The 17,549-nt window shown below is 52.2% G+C and overlaps 1 protein-coding gene across 1 annotated transcript; it reads right to left on the minus strand.

Annotated features, from left to right (window-relative positions):
• Nucleotides 1–607: 607 nt before the first annotated feature.
• On the minus strand, nucleotides 608–11,747 carry NPTX2 (neuronal pentraxin 2). The gene is made up of 5 exons (XM_007448868.1): nucleotides 11,322–11,747; nucleotides 9,515–9,731; nucleotides 3,795–4,039; nucleotides 1,872–2,051; nucleotides 608–835 (listed from the first exon to the last, which is right to left on the minus strand). Exons 1-5 carry the CDS (start codon nucleotides 11,745–11,747, stop codon nucleotides 608–610), a joined length of 1,296 nt encoding a protein of 431 aa, XP_007448930.1.
• Between the last annotated feature and the right edge of the window lie 5,802 nt (nucleotides 11,748–17,549).

Below are 17,549 nucleotides of genomic sequence, written 5' to 3' on the forward strand. Positions count from 1 at the left end.
CTCTGGAGCCATGGATGCTCCCTCCACCTTGGAGAAGGCAGGGCATTGTCCGGGCAGCCCGCCTTCCTCAGTAGACTCAAGAGTTCCTGGGACGGAAATATTCACAGCATAAAGAACATCAAGAGAAAGGCCCTTTTGTGGGGAGGGTGGAACGGCGGGGGCGGGGGGGTTTGCTGCGTGCTCAGTTGACAGCAGGGTGTACTCAACACATAAGGGACGCAGCCACTCCAGCGGGACGGATGCACAGCCTCCGAAGGGGCTGGACAGACGGCACACACGAGACACCAAGGATCCGAGAGGGTGGGCAGGGCTGGGGTGCGCTAGCATTTACAGGGGTGCTGAACAGGGCTTTAAGGACAAGAGTCCCTTCACAGCAGAAGTCTGAAATCCACCCACCTGCAGCTCAGGGCTTCTTCCCCCTCCCCCAAAACCAACAAAACCTTGGTTAGGAACAAATAAGCTGGTGACAAACGCCTCAGGCTTAGAGATGCCCTGGGAACGGGCTTTGGGGGTCCCGGCGCACTATGGCAGGAGGTTTATACACAGTTCCACCGGGGTAGTAAGGGGAACGGCCCGACCCCCGCCTCCTGGACAGAGGAGCAGGTGTCTACAAGTCAAGGAGACGCTCCTCGCAGGTCTCCACCGGCCACTTTGAAGCCCCTCCAAACACGTCCACGTTGTTGTCCACCCAGGGGATGATGTTGCCCGGCATGTTCGTGGAGCAGTTGGCGATGTTGATGATTTCTTGTGCACGAAGGACGCGGTCCCATATGTTGAACTGGCTGAGCTCCCCCACGAATGCCTGCGTGGCATCGAACCTGCCCCCAACCGTGTCCTGGGAAAGAGGAACAGACTGCATCGGGGCAGGTTCACAGGCAGACACATGTGCTACCTGTCCCAGTGCGTGACTGGCTTCAGGGGAGGTGTGGGGATGCCAGCCTGGGAGGGAGATGGGGACTGGGGCAGTTTCCTGACTCCCCAACTCAGATCGCAGCCCGTGACCACTGATTCCTGCCAGTTCCAAAGCTTTAGGGCATGTCAGGCCTGGGAAATGGTGTGACTCAAACCGGCCCATTTTAGGGAAGGGGAACTAAGCAGAGAGATCCTTGCCCAAGGCCCCAGAGCGAGGACTGGACCCGGGTCTCCCGACTCCCAGCCCCTCCCAGGGGAGAAGAAACAGGGTAGTGGGGAGCGGGGAGAGCCAAGGGCCCAGACTCAAAGCCCCCCAGAGGACCTGGAGTCTGTTCCCTCGTTTTCCACGTTTTCCAGGAAACCCCAAACACAGACTGAAATGTGAATTCTCATCTGCCCGAAAGCAGACGGCCTCTGCCCCAGATGGCGAGTTTTCTGAGCGCGGTCCCTGAGGCCTGGCCCCATCTCGCCCACAGGTGTTGCTCCCCAGGTGCCCTTGCTGGGGATCAGGGTTGCGACCCTGAGCTGGCAGCTCCTGGAAGATGCCAATACCAGCCAGCGCCCAGCACCTGGAGTCAATGCAGTGGCCGGCAGAGGCCAAACAGCTGGAGAGATGGCCCGGGGTCGCTACCTAACCCTGGGACTCCAGGGTCACTCCTGCTCACCTGTATCGGACAGACTCCATTCTAGAATCTGTCTGAACCCACCACACCAACTTGGTCCCTGCCAGGAAGGGCAGGATGTGTCCCCACCCCCGCTCTCAGCCCCTTAGGCCACAGGATAGCACAGGCTGAGCCGGCAGGGATGCTGGCCATCCAGGCTGGTCATCGTGCTGCGGTGGCCAGGTCCAGGTCCGGCAGGCAGACAGACAGCTGAGCAGGGCCAGGGGCAGCCCGCAGGCCTGGCTGTGTGCTGCTTGGCCTGCCAGCCGCTCCTCCCGGCACCCCACCTGCACCCACCTGCTCCTGCCCGAGAATCAGCACACCCCCCGGCTTGATGGGGTGCCACGGGGCCAGGTTCTCCCCGGTGCCCAGCTTCTCCCCATCCTGGAAGGCCTCCCACATGCCGTCCCGCGTTGTCCAGGTGACACAGATGTGGTGCCACTTGCCGTCACTGACAAACAGGGGCAGCTGTGCGACCTGTGGGCGGCAACGTGCAGGTGAGGGCTCCCTTGGGGTTCCCAGGAGTCTGACCTGGGGATACGGAGACCCTGGGCCCACTGCTGCTCCCCTTCTATGCTCTGTGGGTAACATGCCCGACCTTGCCCAGCTCAGAGTGACCCTTGGGCTGGAGACACCACGTGTGTCACAGACTCTTAAGGGGAAAGGGGCAGCCTGGGTACACACCCTGACCCCAGAGTGACCTGCTTTCAACTGGACACCCTTGGACCTGGGCTTAGTTAAGGGCCTAGGATTCTGTGCAGACCAAGCAAATGTGACAGACGGCTCCCTACCCTGCATACTGGTCCTGAAGAACTGGAGAATCTAAAGGGAAGTCAGGACTCTACTGGACCAATTTCTTTGGAAAACAGACCAGGCATCTACCCTCTGCAGGCAAAGTCCCAAGTGCCATCGTGGCACTTGGGGATCTGCATGTATGTGTGTCCTCCTGTGCAGAGCACCTTCAATTACGTGTGAGTGTAGGGGGGTGGGAGGATGCACGTCGAACTGGGGGGAGGGTCTTTCCCACCCACACTGTCTCCTGGCAGTCCTGTGAGTGCTCTACAGACCAGGTCGCCTGTGAAGCACTATGTTGTTACTGCTGGTGTCCTAGCAACCCGGAGCTCCCTCCCAGGAATGGGCTATTTACACGACATCTAAACCGAGAGAAAAACAAGGCTCTCGTCCAAGGGCATTATTTAGAATAATTAATCCCTAGCTCAAGGATGTGGTCACCGCTGGAAAGAGCCCTGAAGGTGGATTCCATAGCGTTTCCCACTTCAGTTCCAGCCAGGGCGATTTAGTAAAGACAGACAGGGTGGGAGGCCATTGCCTGGTGAGCGCTCTGGGGGCTCAGGCAGCCAGGGGGCTGGTGCAGCCATTCACCACTCAGCTCCAGCAAGGAGGGTGTGAGGATGCAGTTCGGGTGATGCGGAGCCTGACTTAAGTTTAGGTGAGGCTGTTGGAGGGTCCCGCAGATGCTCAGAGCTGATCTCTTGAGGAGACCGCGTTCCTGAATGTCGAAATAAGCCAGTCCATCAGAAAGGGGACATTTACTCTGTAAAAGGCAGGACTACAGGGATGGGGGCAGATGGGTGGTTGCCATGGGCTGCGGTAGGAGCAGGAGGTGACTACAAAGGGGAATGAGGAAATTTGGAGGATGATGAAACTGTTCTAGATTTTAATTGTGGTGGATACAATAATTGTATGCATTTGTTAAAACTGGTTGAACTATACACTAAAAAGTGTAAATTTTATTGTATATAAATATATTTCAAGCCTCCCCCACTAAACGATGTGCTCATGAGAAGTATCACACACACACACACACACACACACACACACACACACACACACACACACACACACACACACACCCTCCCCTAATTGGTGCAGCCCCGGGGAACAGCCCTCGCTGACCGGCCTGAGGGTCCGTGACAATTCAGGCCAGCACGCAGAGACCCAGCTCATTCTGTTCCTTCTGTGGCCTCTGTGCCTGGACCCTCTGCTGCTTCCTGGCGGGATTCACAGCTTGGATCTCCACAAGCTGCAGCTGCCTGCCCCCTGCCCCCTACCCAGCCACCTGCCCAGAGTGGGACTGAGTCAGGGCAAAACTGTCCCCACTGCGAGGAGGACAGCCCCGTGGCCAGACGTCAGGCTCCCTGCAACATCCCAACCTCGGTGGCCGCCAGGATGGGGGGTGGCCGTCCCAGCAGGCCTCACCTTGTCGTTGATGAGCAGCTCAATGGGGTTGTTGCCCCACTCTATTAGCACGATCTCGTTGGCCTGCCCGGGCACTGCGTAAGAGAACGGGGTGCCGATGCCCGGCGAGGCGCTGGACCGCAGCCACAGGCAGATGGTGAAGGCGTACAGCTCGGGCAGTGTCTTCTTGATCTTGCCGTACAGGTAGTTCGTGCGGAGGGGGAGGGACACTTTGAAGGCATCAGGCGACTTGAAAGCACTGTTGCCTGGGGCAGGGGAGAGAGGGGCAGCAGCATGTGATCCCCCTCTCTCTTCCCTCTCAACCACAACCCAGAGTGGCAGCCCACCTGGACTCCCGCCTGGCCTACCAGCGGGTCCCCCAAGCAACGGAGCACCTGCTACCGACCGGCTGCTGTTCAGTGCTGAAGCTCCAGTGGGAAGCAGGCATATCCTCACTCTTGGAAGCTCAAGGAAGTGGGTAGGGGCAAGCTGGATTTAACTTTCTGGTTAAATTAAGCTAGAATCCCTGTTCCCTCCACTGTTTGCTTGAAATCCCGGCCCCTTCAGCAGGGCTGGGTCAGGGGCCTGCTGGGCTTGGAGGCAGGACATCTTACAGGAACCCAGGCGCTCCATAGACACTTGTCCCCCAATGAGTCCATGTCACTTCTCCCCCAGAAGAATCGCCCAAGGCAATGGAGCCAGGCACCCGTGACTCGACACAACAACTTAACTCAGAAGGGGCTTTTGGATTAAATCCCTGGTGTGAATTGCTTTGCTCATGATCTGCCCTGCTCTCCTCAAGAGGACACCAAGTTGATGGACCGTCTCCTGCAGTCTGGAAGCAATGGGAGGCAGGGAAATGCAGAGGCTCCCTCTCCACGGAGGCTACCCACTGGCCAGGGTCTTGACCCTTGAGGCCTGCCTGGGGCCGTCCCCATGTAAATGGCACTTCCCAGACCTTTTGAAAACGAGTGATACTCTTAAACAGGTCTAAGGCATTTTCAGTGCAGTTTTGATTTAAGCTCAAAATTCATGGCAACATCACAAATAAACACGCAAGAAGACAAGCCCCTGCCTGGTTATCACAGATCTCAGAGTTTGCAGGGGACTGGTGACTCCGGGAGCTGTCAAGGCAAAAGCTTCCCTCTCATTTGGGGACCAGGCGCTGCCAGGGAAGGAACCTAAATGCCTTTCATTCATTCAACAAGTATTTATTAAGCACCCACAAGGGGCCAGATGGTCCCCATCTCTGTCAAAGACAGGCAGGCTCTCCCGGCCTGGAACCAAACTGCCCATGTCACTGGTGGACTAAATCTGTCCCTTTCTTGCCCCCCTCTGTAGAACAGGACCCAGAGTGGATGAACTTTCTCCGTCATGATCCCCCAAACTCATTTTCTGCCACAGTGAGGAACACGTGAGAGAAGCTCTTCGGTGCCACAGTTCACACCTACCGAAGGACCTTCTGCAAAGGAAGGCAGCAGGGCCCAGTGTCACCCTTCCAACCTCTCTGGAACAGGCAGCACAGAAATACTAGAATCTGGGCTTCACACGTACTATTTACTTCTATCTGCTGGTTGTGCAGCCTTGCCTCATCCATCCTGACCTCCCAAGGCTGTGGAGCACCCAGCGAGGGCTGGGAAGACCCTGTTGCCTGGGGAAGCCGAGGATGTGGCCAGGCTAGAGGTTAGGCTGGCACGGGCCCCACATGAGGCTGAAGCAGAGCTAAGGGAGAGAACCAGAAAGCCCCAACCCCCCGATTTTGCATGTTGCACAGTGGGGACACCCCGGGACTTACCCCAGGTCACGCGGCCCGTGAGTGACAGAACCAGGAACAGAAGTCCCGCTTCCCACTACGCGCAGCTGTGAGTCCTTCCTCTGCAAATGTTTGCGCTTTCACGAGATGTGATTATCTAATAGAGAGAAATGGCTTCTCTCCTTGCAGGTGGGCAGGCTTGCTGACTTAATAAGGCTCGGTGTCAGTAATATCATTAGCTCGGTGACAACAGAGGTTTCATCAGAGCTGGGAGAGCCGAGGGGTGGCCATACCTCGAAAGCCGGGGCCCTCTATTTATATAAAACAGCTTGGAGGTTCAGAGGAAACTCAGTTAAAACCAATTAAGGAATTAAAAGCCCTGACCAATAAATCAGAGACTGCAGGTGGCAGACAAGCCAAGGAGGGGGGTGGCTTGAGGCCAAAGAGACAAGGGTTCCAACGTTTACTTCAACTCCGAGCTCGGCTCTGCCTGGCCGGCGGACCCGGGTCTGGAGGCAGCCACAGATGAGGAGGTCTCACAATAAAGAAAACGAGCACCCGTGGGACCTGGGCGGTAGGGGCACACGCAGGGTTGGATGCGCACCACTGGGCTGGGAGGAGCCTCCCGCCCAGCATGGCCGGAGCTCACATGTCCCTCCAGGCTGCAGCCTTCATGACTCTGGTCCTCGGGGGTCACCACTAATCTCAACCCCCGCTCTGCAATCTGCCAGCCACGTGAATGCAGGCATCGCTTAGCTCTGACTCAGTTCTTCATCTAACTAGATCCCACCTCACTGGGTTGTTGCAGGGGTTACAGAGCATAGAGAATGTGCAGCTCAGAGGCCAGCATCTGGCGCAGAACAGGCAGGGGACAATGCAGCGAAGGCCAGAGCACCCCAAAGCCACCACTTTGCATATGGTGGAGGTATCTCTCCTCTGGGCTCAGCAGGATGCTTCTAAGGAACACGGTGTATATTCTACTCATGGTATATTTGGGCCTGGGAGTTTACATATCCCTTCACACTTGTCTCTACATGACAGACATAAACTCAGAACTGCCCCGAAGGCAAATTGGTCAGCAGATGATAATTTTCCTCAAAGACTCATCCCACGGCTGGGTGGAGCAAACAGGATTCGAGAATTCTCGTGGTGGGGTCAAAAGGTAGAGGACAGCAAAAGCTGAGCTGCTGCCCAGTGCCAGGGCCTGCGGGCTCTGCAAGAATGGCCAGCCAGGGGACTTAATGTCGTGCAGTCCAGCTCTAGTTCGAACACAGACTTCCCCTCTGGGCCAGGTGAGCTCTGAGGGCTTTCCGTAGCACCAAAGAGCATGGGTGCAGGAATCAGGCTGGCTGGGGCGAGGCCTGACTGTTGCTTTCTGGCTGTGAACAGACAGGCTAAGGATGGGAGGGAGAGTCAAAAAGTGGCATCTCCTGGGTGGCCCAAGCCATGATGAAGAAACTTAGAGGAAGCCACGTGAAACTCACAACCTCCCTGGAGTCACAGAAAAAAACAGGGAGGGGCGGGATTATGTGACTGCGGCTGCTCACCAGCCGGTCCCCTCTCCCCACATGACACGTCTGGCTGAGAACCTCGGAGCACTTTTCTGGTCTATGAAATGGGTGTAACAGGAATCCTGCCTCCGCTCTAACTCAGTGGACTTCTACTAACCCACTTCTGTTAACCCACCTCCTTGTAGCCACTTGGCTTCCATGCCAAGCGAGGTATACAGCCACCAAGGTCTCTGGCAAAGCCCTCCCCGCATTCTACAGCCAACGCTGCTTCAAGCTACTGAGTAACTGCAGTGTCCCTGCTCCCTCAGCCTGCAGGTTGCAGGTCCCATGAGGGCGAGGCTGGGCCAGGGAACCCGAGCCACCCTCCCCTGGCCCCGACGCTGCCTTCCTCTCCTCCTGTCCTGTGACAAAGGCCTGAGCTGCAGTTGCTTTGCCTCCGGGGAAGGCTCTTGAGACCTAATGAGCTTCCTGAGGTCACCCAGCAATGGAGGTGAGGCAGAGAGGACTTTTTTTTTAACTCAAGAATCCAAGTGTAATAATAAGAGTAAGGAAGGAAGGACAGACTTTTCTGGAGGGAGAGAACAGGAAAGGGATGAAGGAGACCTGCGACTTCTGGGATGCTGCTGTAAAGGCGACTAAATCAGATGAAACAGAAACACCATCCCCTTGGGTGACTCCATCTGGCCCTGCGGAGCCGACGTCGCTGAAAGAGTAAGTGGACATTCTGCCATTGGACATTCACCTACCCATTCATAAAACTGAGTCATGAGAAATTGCCCTTGTCAGCTTAGTGTATCTGAAAAGACTACAATCTTATATCCACTACCAGCAGACCTAAAACTTCACACCCAGTGCAATCTGAATGATCTAGGGCCCTTGATCCCTCCCCTTCCTGTCTGTGGAAGAAACTTACCCACCAGAATGTGAGCAGAGAAGAGAAAGATACTCAGAATCTGCTGCAGGGGCTAGTTAAGAAGGGACTGAGGGCTTCCCTGGTGGCACAGTGGTTGAGAGTCTGCCTGCCAGTGCAGGGGACACGGGTTCGAGCCCTGGTCTGGGAGGATCCCACATGCCGCGGAGCAACTGGCCCCGTGAGCCACAATTACTGAGCCTGCGCGTCTGGAGCCTGTGCTCTGCAACGAGAGGCCCCGATAGTGAGGTCGGCGCACCGCGATGAAGAGTGGCCCCCCCGCTTGCCGCGGCTGGGGAAAGCCCTCGCACAGAAACGAAGAGCCAACACAGCCATAAATAAATAAATTAAAAAAAAAAAAAAAAAAAAAAAAAAAAGAGAACCACCTGGCAGGAGGTCAGGGATTAGGTTGTTTGTCCGAGCTGATCCTGAGTGTCTTGCTTTTCCACGGACAATGCCAGTGGGGCTGGGGGCAGGTAATTCCGGAAATGGCTGTTATCAGTCACCCTGATTGTCTGCTTGCTGTTCATGCATGCTGTGCAAGTTTGGATTCGCATAGTGGGAATAATACAAATGGAAAGTGGTCAGCAATGTCTCACCCTAGAAAGACATTAATGACAAGCTCTTCTTTGGAGACCTAGCAATCCAGTTTAAATTCATCAGCCATAACTGGGCAAGAAGGAAATTGGGCTAGCACAAACACGTCTTGCTGGGACTACATAAGTACAACCAATCAGGTACAATGGTCTCTAACTTGGCTAAAAGAAAAGCCACCTGGCTGGTCACAACTGACCCAGCTGGATTTCGGGACATGTTTTCCTAACCAGAACCTAGTCCTGTTTATGAGCACTATTTTGCTATTACAATTGGCTGAGGAATCCTTTCCAGAATCTTCAGAGCTATAGTACATCTGTTAAGTCAGATATTCCTATAATTTATCACGCAATAAAAGGAATATGAGTGAGTCTAACTACAGACTATAAAACAACAACAAAAAACAGCCACGAACCATGTAGTGCCACAATTACTGCTGACAACGGGGGTCTGAGCACAAGTGATGAAAACCAGGCCACTCCCATCAGCCATCAGCCCCCTCCATCCCCACCATCTCTGACAAGTGCCAACAAGGCCAAGTCGGCCCACCTGTGGGGGAGAAACCCCAACCCTGTGCACCATGAGATGACTCAGGTTGAAAAAGCAACACTTCGTCTGAGAAGTGAGAGGCAGAAGGGAGAGGTGGATTGTTGATTGGATGGTAAGGAGTCAGGTGGTTTTCTGCACCCAGGACTGAAGGTTCAGAGGTGATGGGAGAGCAGCCTCAGAGCCGAGCAAACTCGGGAAACTCGGGAGCAGAGCCACTGCCCGAGAGTCAGCAGGCAGGGGCCTGGGAGTGGCCTCATCTGACAATGGGCAAAAGGGCTGTGCTGCTGACCCCTCCCGGCCTGCCCTCCCTTACTCTGAGCCCCACTTCCAAGCCAAGAAGGGGCAGCCAAGAAGGAATACAATGGGCTGGGGGGCCGGATGGATGTCAGCCAAGGGGCCACAGAGACACTGGTGAAGCACTCACCTCGCTCCAGCTCGGTCACCCTCTGCAGCAGCGAGTTCAGCGCGCTCTCGGTCTTCTGGCGGTGAGCTGAGGTCTCATTGTGGAGCAGGGACTTCTCATCCTCCAGCTCGGCCACCTTGCTCAGGAGCTGCCTCTCCAGCTCCCCCAGCCGCCGCTGGAGCACCTCCCGAAAGTCGCCGGGCAGCGCCGCGCTGGACACGTTCACTCGGAGCTGGTGCTTTTGGTGGGGGAGGAGTGGACAAGCGGGGGAAGTATTAAGGCCAGTTAAAAAGAAACTGTGAGATGTAGCTCTAATGGCTCCCACACACAGGGAGAAGCTTCCAAAGTGGCAGTATTCAATCGTGCCAGTGGCAGGAAGGGGAGCATTTCACTGACGCTTTTTTTTTTTTTTGCTTGGGGGTATGGAAAGGATTTCATAGTCGGACAAGAATTGCTCTGCTGCGATATTTGAAACTTAGGAATCTCATTTCCCCTCTGAGAAAGCTGTTTTTCTTCTTTTACTAAAAGGTCAAAAATTTAACCAACATCTGTCATTCTCAAGTAAAGACCGAAATACAGCTAGGATTAAAAGAGAGAGAAAGAGTTAATCAAATGGTCCTCAAAACTGATGAACTTTCATCTAATCCCCCCAAGCTCCAGTACGGCACAAAGGTGCGTGACTAGGGTTGCAGGGATGTTACTGGAAAATGAGAACTCTAAAGCGTGACTACTCTGAATTCCAGAAATCTTTGATTTTATTTCTTTCACTCCTCTACCATTTTGCTGGCTCTGAAGGCAGCCAGCCACTGTCTAGCCATGAGTCCTTGGCAAGCTATTTACCCCCTCTCTCTAAGTGCTCCAAATTTTAAATGCAGATTATAGGATCTGCCTCATGGGGTTGTCGCACGGGTTAAAATTAGATAATATGCCTGGCGCATATTTAGTGTTCCAGAAATGTTAGCTGTTATTAATCATAATGAATCGAAGGATATACAGATGCTGGAAATACTGTATTTAGCCATCACGCCACGGGGAACTCTCAAGTAATTTTGCAATAATTACCACCTGTAATTGAAACCTAGTTTTGCCAAGTAGTATTTTGGTAAACGTGTATAACAGAAACATCCACACTGCTTAAACAGGGTGGCAAGTAAAGACAGAAATTAAATGAACATTTCTCTCTCAAAGTTCCAAACTGCATACGCCTTCCAAGAGAGAAGGGAACAAGGTCCCTTCCCCCAAAGCAATCGGGAAGGGCACCTTAGATCCGCGCAATTTGGGGACAGTGGCTTTGAAGTTAACCAGGTTTCCTCCAAGGCGCGTCTAGTATGGCCGGTGACTGGCCCGCGCTCGCCTCCCGCCGAGACCCCCGGACCTCCACCTGCTCTCGTCCAGCCCAACTTGATTTATGAAAGGAAACACCGGACGCCCAGGGCTGCTGACCTCACGCGGCAGCCTCACGTCACCCGACAGAAGCTTCACGAGTGCGTCCTGCTAGGGGAGACTCGGAGATTTGCAAAGAGAGAGAGGAGGCCATCCGCGTTCGCCAGCCCGGACCTCGGGAAGTGAATGGCCGCACAGCTGGCAGTCCTGGCGCGCGGGGCGATTTAACCCTTCCCTTCCAGTAAGGAGGTGGGGAGGAGGGATGCGAGCCAAGCAAGTAAGTTCCAGAGCAGGACCGAGAACGCCCCTGACCCCGAGCCCAGCTCGCCCTGCTTCTGAGCGCGTCCGGGCGGCCGTGTTCCGCACAACCTGGTGGCAGGACCATGCGCCCCTCCTCTGCCCTGAGCCTCGGGGACGTTCCCCCAGGGACCCCTCGTCCTGCTACCTCGAGGCTCTCCAGGCGGTCCTTGAGGGTCTGCAGAGAGCGGCTGAGCTGCTCCACGACGTGGCCAGGGTCCCGCGGCAGGTCGCCCATGGTGTCCTTGCCCGAGGCCGCCCGGCCCGGCGCCTTGCCCCCCGCAAGCCCCTCGCAGCGCCCCAGCTTGGCCGTGAGCTCGCGAATGGCCTCGCGTTGCGAGCCCAGCGTCTCCTTCTGCTGCACGACGGTCTCACGCAGCTGCAGCACTGCGGCCCGCAGCTCCTCCTCGGGGCTCAGCGCGCCGCCCTGCATGGGCATCGCGGGCAGTGGGCAGCCGGCGCGCGCCGCTTCCGGGGGCAAAGCAGTGCACACGAAGCGGTTGCCGGGCGCCGGGCCGTCTTGGGCCCCGGCGGCCACGGCGAGCGCCACGCCAGCGGCCAGCAGCGCCAACATCCCGCCGCTGCCGCGCTCACTCCAGCATCCGCGGGCGGGCAGGCTAGCGGTCTAGAGGGCGCCGTCGGGGCGGGCGGCGGGGGCGCCTGCGCGGAGGGCTGCGGCCGGGCGCGCCGCTCGAGGGCAGCGTGAGCGCGGGAGCCCGCGGAGCCGCCAGCCGTCGTACGGCTCGCTCGCTTTGCCTGGCTCCGAGCTCTGGCCAGGCCGGGCCCGAGCGCCCTTTCTTAAGCTGGAAGGGAGGGGGGGGGGGCCCAGCGCATGGGGAGCGGCGCCGCGAGCTCTGATTGGCCTGGCCTGGTTTACGTCACGCAGGGGGCGGGGCGGGGGCGCCTACTCGCGGAGCGGCGGAGCGGCTGAGCGGCGGACCTGGGGGTGGGTGTGTGGGCCCGAGCTGAGGGCGCGAGCTTGGGCCCCCGGGTTCCCCAGAACCGGGGAGCTGAAGTAAATAAAGGCTCTGGGTGCCTTCGGGAGCCTCGGCCGGCGTGTCCAGGCCCCCCTCGGACCCACCCGAGGACGCGGGCATCACGGGCTGTGGAGAAGCCAAGAGCCCACTGGTGCCCTGGCGGCCCCTGGGGCGGCTCTGGGCTGCGGGCGCGGCGCCAGGTCTCGTTCCGCGGTCGCCGCAGCCCCGGGGCGGGGGCGACCCCCACTTCACAAGTGGAGAAAGTGAGGAGGCGCCCGGGCGGGGCTCGAACCGTGGGCTGCCGTCGCCCCCCGCCCGCGGCCCCCTCAGAAGGCGGGAAAGAGACGCACGACGGCCGCCTCCGGGACGCCCTCAGCGGCCTCGTCCCCGTCCCCGTCTCGGAAAGAATTCTCAGGTCTGCGGGGACCAGAAACAGGCTCCAGACGCAGGAGGAGTCGCCCGCGCACCCTCGGGCCACGTTGCCTTCAGCTAGGGGAGTGCAGTGGGCCGGAGTCTCGAGGCCACGCACCGGGCTCTCCAGTGCGGGTCCGGCGACAACCCACCGGGTGGTGACCTTATTCAGCAAGGCCTGGGCTGGATGGGCCTTGATCCCGACCGCAGTCGCGTTGAGATGGCGCCATGTGGTGAAACCGTGCGTCACCCTTGTGAATGGGCTGCCCACCGTGTCCAGTTTCCCCATTAGAAACCACTGTCCTCAGATTCTTGGAGGGTACATGGACGGACAGAAACCCCCAAAGGCAGGAGCAAATTTGTTTCGGAATCTGGGCTGTGGTTTACAAACAAGTTCAGAGAGATTCTGGTGCAAAGCTACAGACGGAACTGGTTTACTGCACATTATAAGTGGAAATCTTTATATTTTTCTGTTTTTAAGGAATCCTGTGGCAAGGTCATTAATCATATTATCCATTATACTAGAAACAAATGGATTTGTCACTTCTACACAGAAGCTGAGGTTGATTCTGAAAACAAACTGTATCAAAGGAAATGAAATTATTATGATAATATGAAATAGACTGCAGTGATTAATCTCCAGAAACCGAATTTTGACCTGCTTTGCACTTCGAACAATAGCTTCCATTATGTAAATAGCTGTGGGGTTTTCAAGGATAATGTTGCTAAATTACAAGAAAAAGTTCTATACATGAAAATCTCTTCATGCATAAACATTAGAGACAGGAAATCTGGTCTCCACAACACTCAAGGCAGAGGACAGTGGAAGTGATGATGGTTCAGGTAAGAATATTCACTATAGTAGAAAAGGTGTGGAGTGGGGGTTGGGTGGCTAATGGGCTAATGTATCTGTTGGTCTGCACCACCCGGAGGTATCAGTTTCAGGCTGTAAGTATGACCTTGAATAGACTCGTTCCTCCTACATCCTTCTTACTTCAACTCTGGAAACTCCTCAAGTTCAAATGAGCCCTCATATACACAAACTGCAATAATGAAGTAACAAGGTTGCAAAGCACTTTATAAAATGTCACATTTTAGATTATTCCACAATGCTCTGCATCCAGACTTGTTGAGAATTACCCAGATAAGGATGTGACTTTTCAGTTTTCTCTCAGAGGTCCAATGTTTTTTTAACACATAGACCTGGGTGGATCTTAATTTGTTGTGACAATTAGGGCAGTATGCCTATATTTTCCCATATATCCTTTCTTGGCATAGACTGATAGATTCATATTTACAGCTTGAAATAGAGGCTTGTTCCTTTAATAATTAAATAAATAAAGTGTATTTCCAGAATTCTAATTTCCTCCTGAATAAAGAAAACAGTGTACAAGAAGACATAGAAATAACAAAGCATATATCCCAAAATATTTACTCGTAAATTTCTCAAAAGATTTCCGGTATGAGAAGTGATCAGTGAAACTGCCAAAGCCCAGATGGAAAGACCCAGGCATTTAAGATGTTATTTTCTTTGGAGGCAGTATAATTAGAGGGTTTAGTTAACAGGGTATATGCTATTTAGGACTTTGTTTTGTCTTCCTGGTGCAGTGGAAAGTCTGCTGGCTTAGGAAGGAGTCCTCATACCAACTCTGTCACTAGCTCAATGGTTTGGGGGCAAGTCATTTCTCCTCTCTGGACATCAGTTCCCTTGTGTATAAGATAAGGGGATGAGACTAGACTCTCTGAAGGCCCTTCTGATGATGCTCAAGAGCTTGTAGTTTGAGAAAGCATTACTGTTCAGTGTGATGAATGTCCCAGAGCCTTGTCCTTTCTGTTTGTGTTGTGAACCACCTGTAGCCAAGGGTGACTATGGGAAGGCAGGGTGCTTGTGATACAGCAGGTAACCCTTCTCACAGGGAGAGGCCATAGCTGGGGTTGAAATCCACCCTTGGCGGCATGGAGGTTTGTCCTTGATTTACTGGCAGCACAGCAACCTCGCCTACCTGAAGGATTCTGCATCCTACCCATGAATATGGTTGCATGAGTGGCAGAGACCAGGGCCCACAGAATCTCCTTCACTTGAAAAGTCATGCAGATCTGTAGCAGTGAATCAGCTCCACCTAATCTCTTAGTGTAATTTATGCTGCAGCATAGTAGCCACCCACTCATTCACTATGTCTCCTGGCTCCCAGGTTAGCTGAGAGCCCACTATGGACTTAAACCGTGTGCTGGGAATCCTGATGAGCTCATTCCACCTCCATTTTATTGCCCCATCTGTTTGGTTCTCTTGTTCTTCTCACATGCATTTTTATCTTGGTCTTCTGGGAAATGTGCTAATTTCCACCATGGTGTCAGAGGATCCATCTTATACTTTTTTACATTTCCTTCTCTCTTTCTCAGTGCCACTTGGGAAGTCAAGAATGGGGGTTTGAGCTCAGTAACAGATTCTAAGGACAACTTCCTGCAAACATGACTCAGGAACTGTCCTCCATTCTGAATTTCAGTCGTGTGTAGGGGAACTAAGAGTGTGTGGTTGGTGGTGTTTTTGTTTTTTTGTTTTTTAAATGTAGGATTCAGTGCATATACAAGAAGATTTGGAGGCTCCAGAGACTCCTAACTAATAGTCTTTTATGCTTAAAATACTAAGACCCCCCTCAAGAGTGGATTTTTCACTAGAATGAACTGCATGGTAAAGTAGAAAGTGCTTGAGCTTTGGAGTCAGACAGCTCTTGTTTCAGTTCTAGTTTTATAACTTGCCATTTGACCTTGAGAGGATAGCTTAACCTCTCTGAGCCTCAGTTTTCTCATCTCTAACTTCAAAGCTAAATTTACTACAAAATTTTGTCTGGCTTGAGTGAGATAATGTATGTGAACATGTTTGGCATATAGCAGGTGCACAACAGATCCTAATTGTCCATTTCTTCCCTCTTTCACCACTGACTTCAGAGATGAATTATATACATTTTTAAAAAACAAACTTAAAATTTTTCCTTTATTTTCTATGACATCAAGTTGAAATGAAATAAGGCAAGAAAGGATTCTTGAGAAAACAGGCCAGCCTCTTTGGAGGAAAGGCAAGGGATGAGAACTTAAGGAAGATTTATTGGTGTCTCAGCAAGAGAATGTTATCCTACTTTGTGTTGTTTTTTTAAGATAAAGCATTGTATTTATTAACTTTAATCAGAGAATTCAGTCAAAATGAACTGTTTTACATCTACACTAACTTAAAATCTCTAAACTATGTGCCTGGACCCAACTAAAAGATTTATAGTCCTTAACATTTCAGTGATTCTGAGTTTGTATTGCTAAGGGATACCAATAGATATAAGGCCACTAAATAAAGCAAATGTTCTCTCTTCAGTGCATCTGGGTTCTTCTCAAATAACATATTTCTGGTTTAATTTTGGGAGCATGTGGTATGAGACATTGAGTTTCAGGAAGTGTTCCTGTACTAGTGTACGATCACATGTGGCTGGAAAGCCATGATTTGGGGAGATTGATTATTAATATTACCCAACTGATTTCAGCAAACAAAAAAGGGGCTTTTGGTGGCATTCTCTGATTTCAAGCAGTAGAACAAGATACTGGATAAACTGAGGATAATGTCTTAGCTCAGTTTTTAAAAGTAAAGGATAGTAGACTGGGGATGGGATGAGCTGAAGGAAGGGACCTCATCAACTTGGTTTTCTTGGAGGAAATACTCTTAGAATGTAGTCTCAATTTCTCTATATTAAGAAACACTTAGAAAGCGCTTCGGTTTTACACAAGTTACAAGCAGTAAAACTGACATATATCTGTAATTCAGTATCTCCTTGTGGTTTAGGCACACAGCTAGCTTGCTTCAATCTCTGAAAGTGAGATTGAAGGAGATTTTATAGAATTTTGAAGACTGGGGAATAGTTTAAGAAAGGTCAAAATGTCATATGGCCACTTAACAGCAGGGCCAAGTTGGAACTCAGGTTCTCTGGTTCCCAGTCAAGAGCCCTTTTCTCTGTACCACACCCTAGCTTACTCATTAACCCTTTAAAATGCTTGGCTTCCTCAAAAACAGCTTCCTTAAAAATTAATAATTTGCCATACCAGATCCAATGACCATTTTCATATATTTTTCCTGGAACTTAAAGCATTCAACATTGTTGGCTAAGTCCTTTTTAAATTAAAACTTTCCATTATTTGTTTCTATGATATTGTATTCTTCTGATTTTCTTCTTGCTTTGGGAGAATTTTTTTTCTTTTCTTGATCTTCTTTCATTACCTGCGCATGTGTCTAAAGTTGAGCTGTCATAGTTCTCTCCCTTCAGTATACTCTCTACTGTGCTTTTAGTTCTGATCTCTATGTTAGTGACTCTTGCCCTGATCCATACAGAGCTCCAGAATATGATAAACCAATTGCATGCTGGACACCTCAAGGATATGCTACCAACACTTCTAACTCAATATGTTCTCAACTAAATGAATTGTTCTCGTCCCCATTCCTCTTTTCTTCATCCTGTATCCCCTATTTCTGATGTATTAACGTTTCCCAAGTCATTCAAATTTAAAACTCTGTAGTCTCCTCTTCCACCCTCCAAATCCATTCAAATTCTAGTCAGTTTCTAAGTTCTAATTCTATTTTTACAATATGTCAACTCTCTCTTCACTGATACAACCTCATTACTTTTATTCTAAACTATACCATTACCTCCTAACTAAACTCTGCAACTCCCTTTCAACTTATATTCTGTTGCCAGATCCGTTTTCCTGAAGCACAACTCTAAATCATTTAACTCTTCTGCTCGGAAAACTCAGTATTTCCCTATGCATGTTTCTAAACTCTTTAGTCTCCATCATCTGCCTCCCAACCTACTGTTCAACTCTACTTTTTTTATAAGACATTTTAAAATTAATTAATTAATTTTAATTTTTGGCTGCGTTGGGTCTTCGTTGCCGCGCACAGGCTTTTTCTAGTTGCAGCAAGCGGTTCTTTTTTTTTTTTTTTTTTTTTGTAC

The sequence above is a fragment of the Lipotes vexillifer genome, unplaced genomic scaffold (genome assembly GCF_000442215.2).
Source record: "Lipotes vexillifer unplaced genomic scaffold, Lipotes_vexillifer_v1.1 scaffold778, whole genome shotgun sequence".
NCBI lineage: Eukaryota > Metazoa > Chordata > Mammalia > Artiodactyla > Lipotidae > Lipotes > Lipotes vexillifer.

Excerpts from the sequence above, each read along its gene's own strand:
- NPTX2 (XM_007448868.1), bottom strand. The coding sequence starts at position 11,747 with ATGTTGGCGCTGCTGGCCGCTGGCGTGGCGCTCGCCGTGGCCGCCGGG. Across the intron at positions 9,732-11,321 it reads ACCGCCTGGAGAGCCTCGAG|CACCAGCTCCGAGTGAACGT; the intron begins GTAGCAGGACGA and ends CCCCACCAAAAG. Across the intron at positions 2,052-3,794 it reads AGCTGCTCATCAACGACAAG|GTCGCACAGCTGCCCCTGTT; the intron begins GTGAGGCCTGCT and ends TGCCGCCCACAG.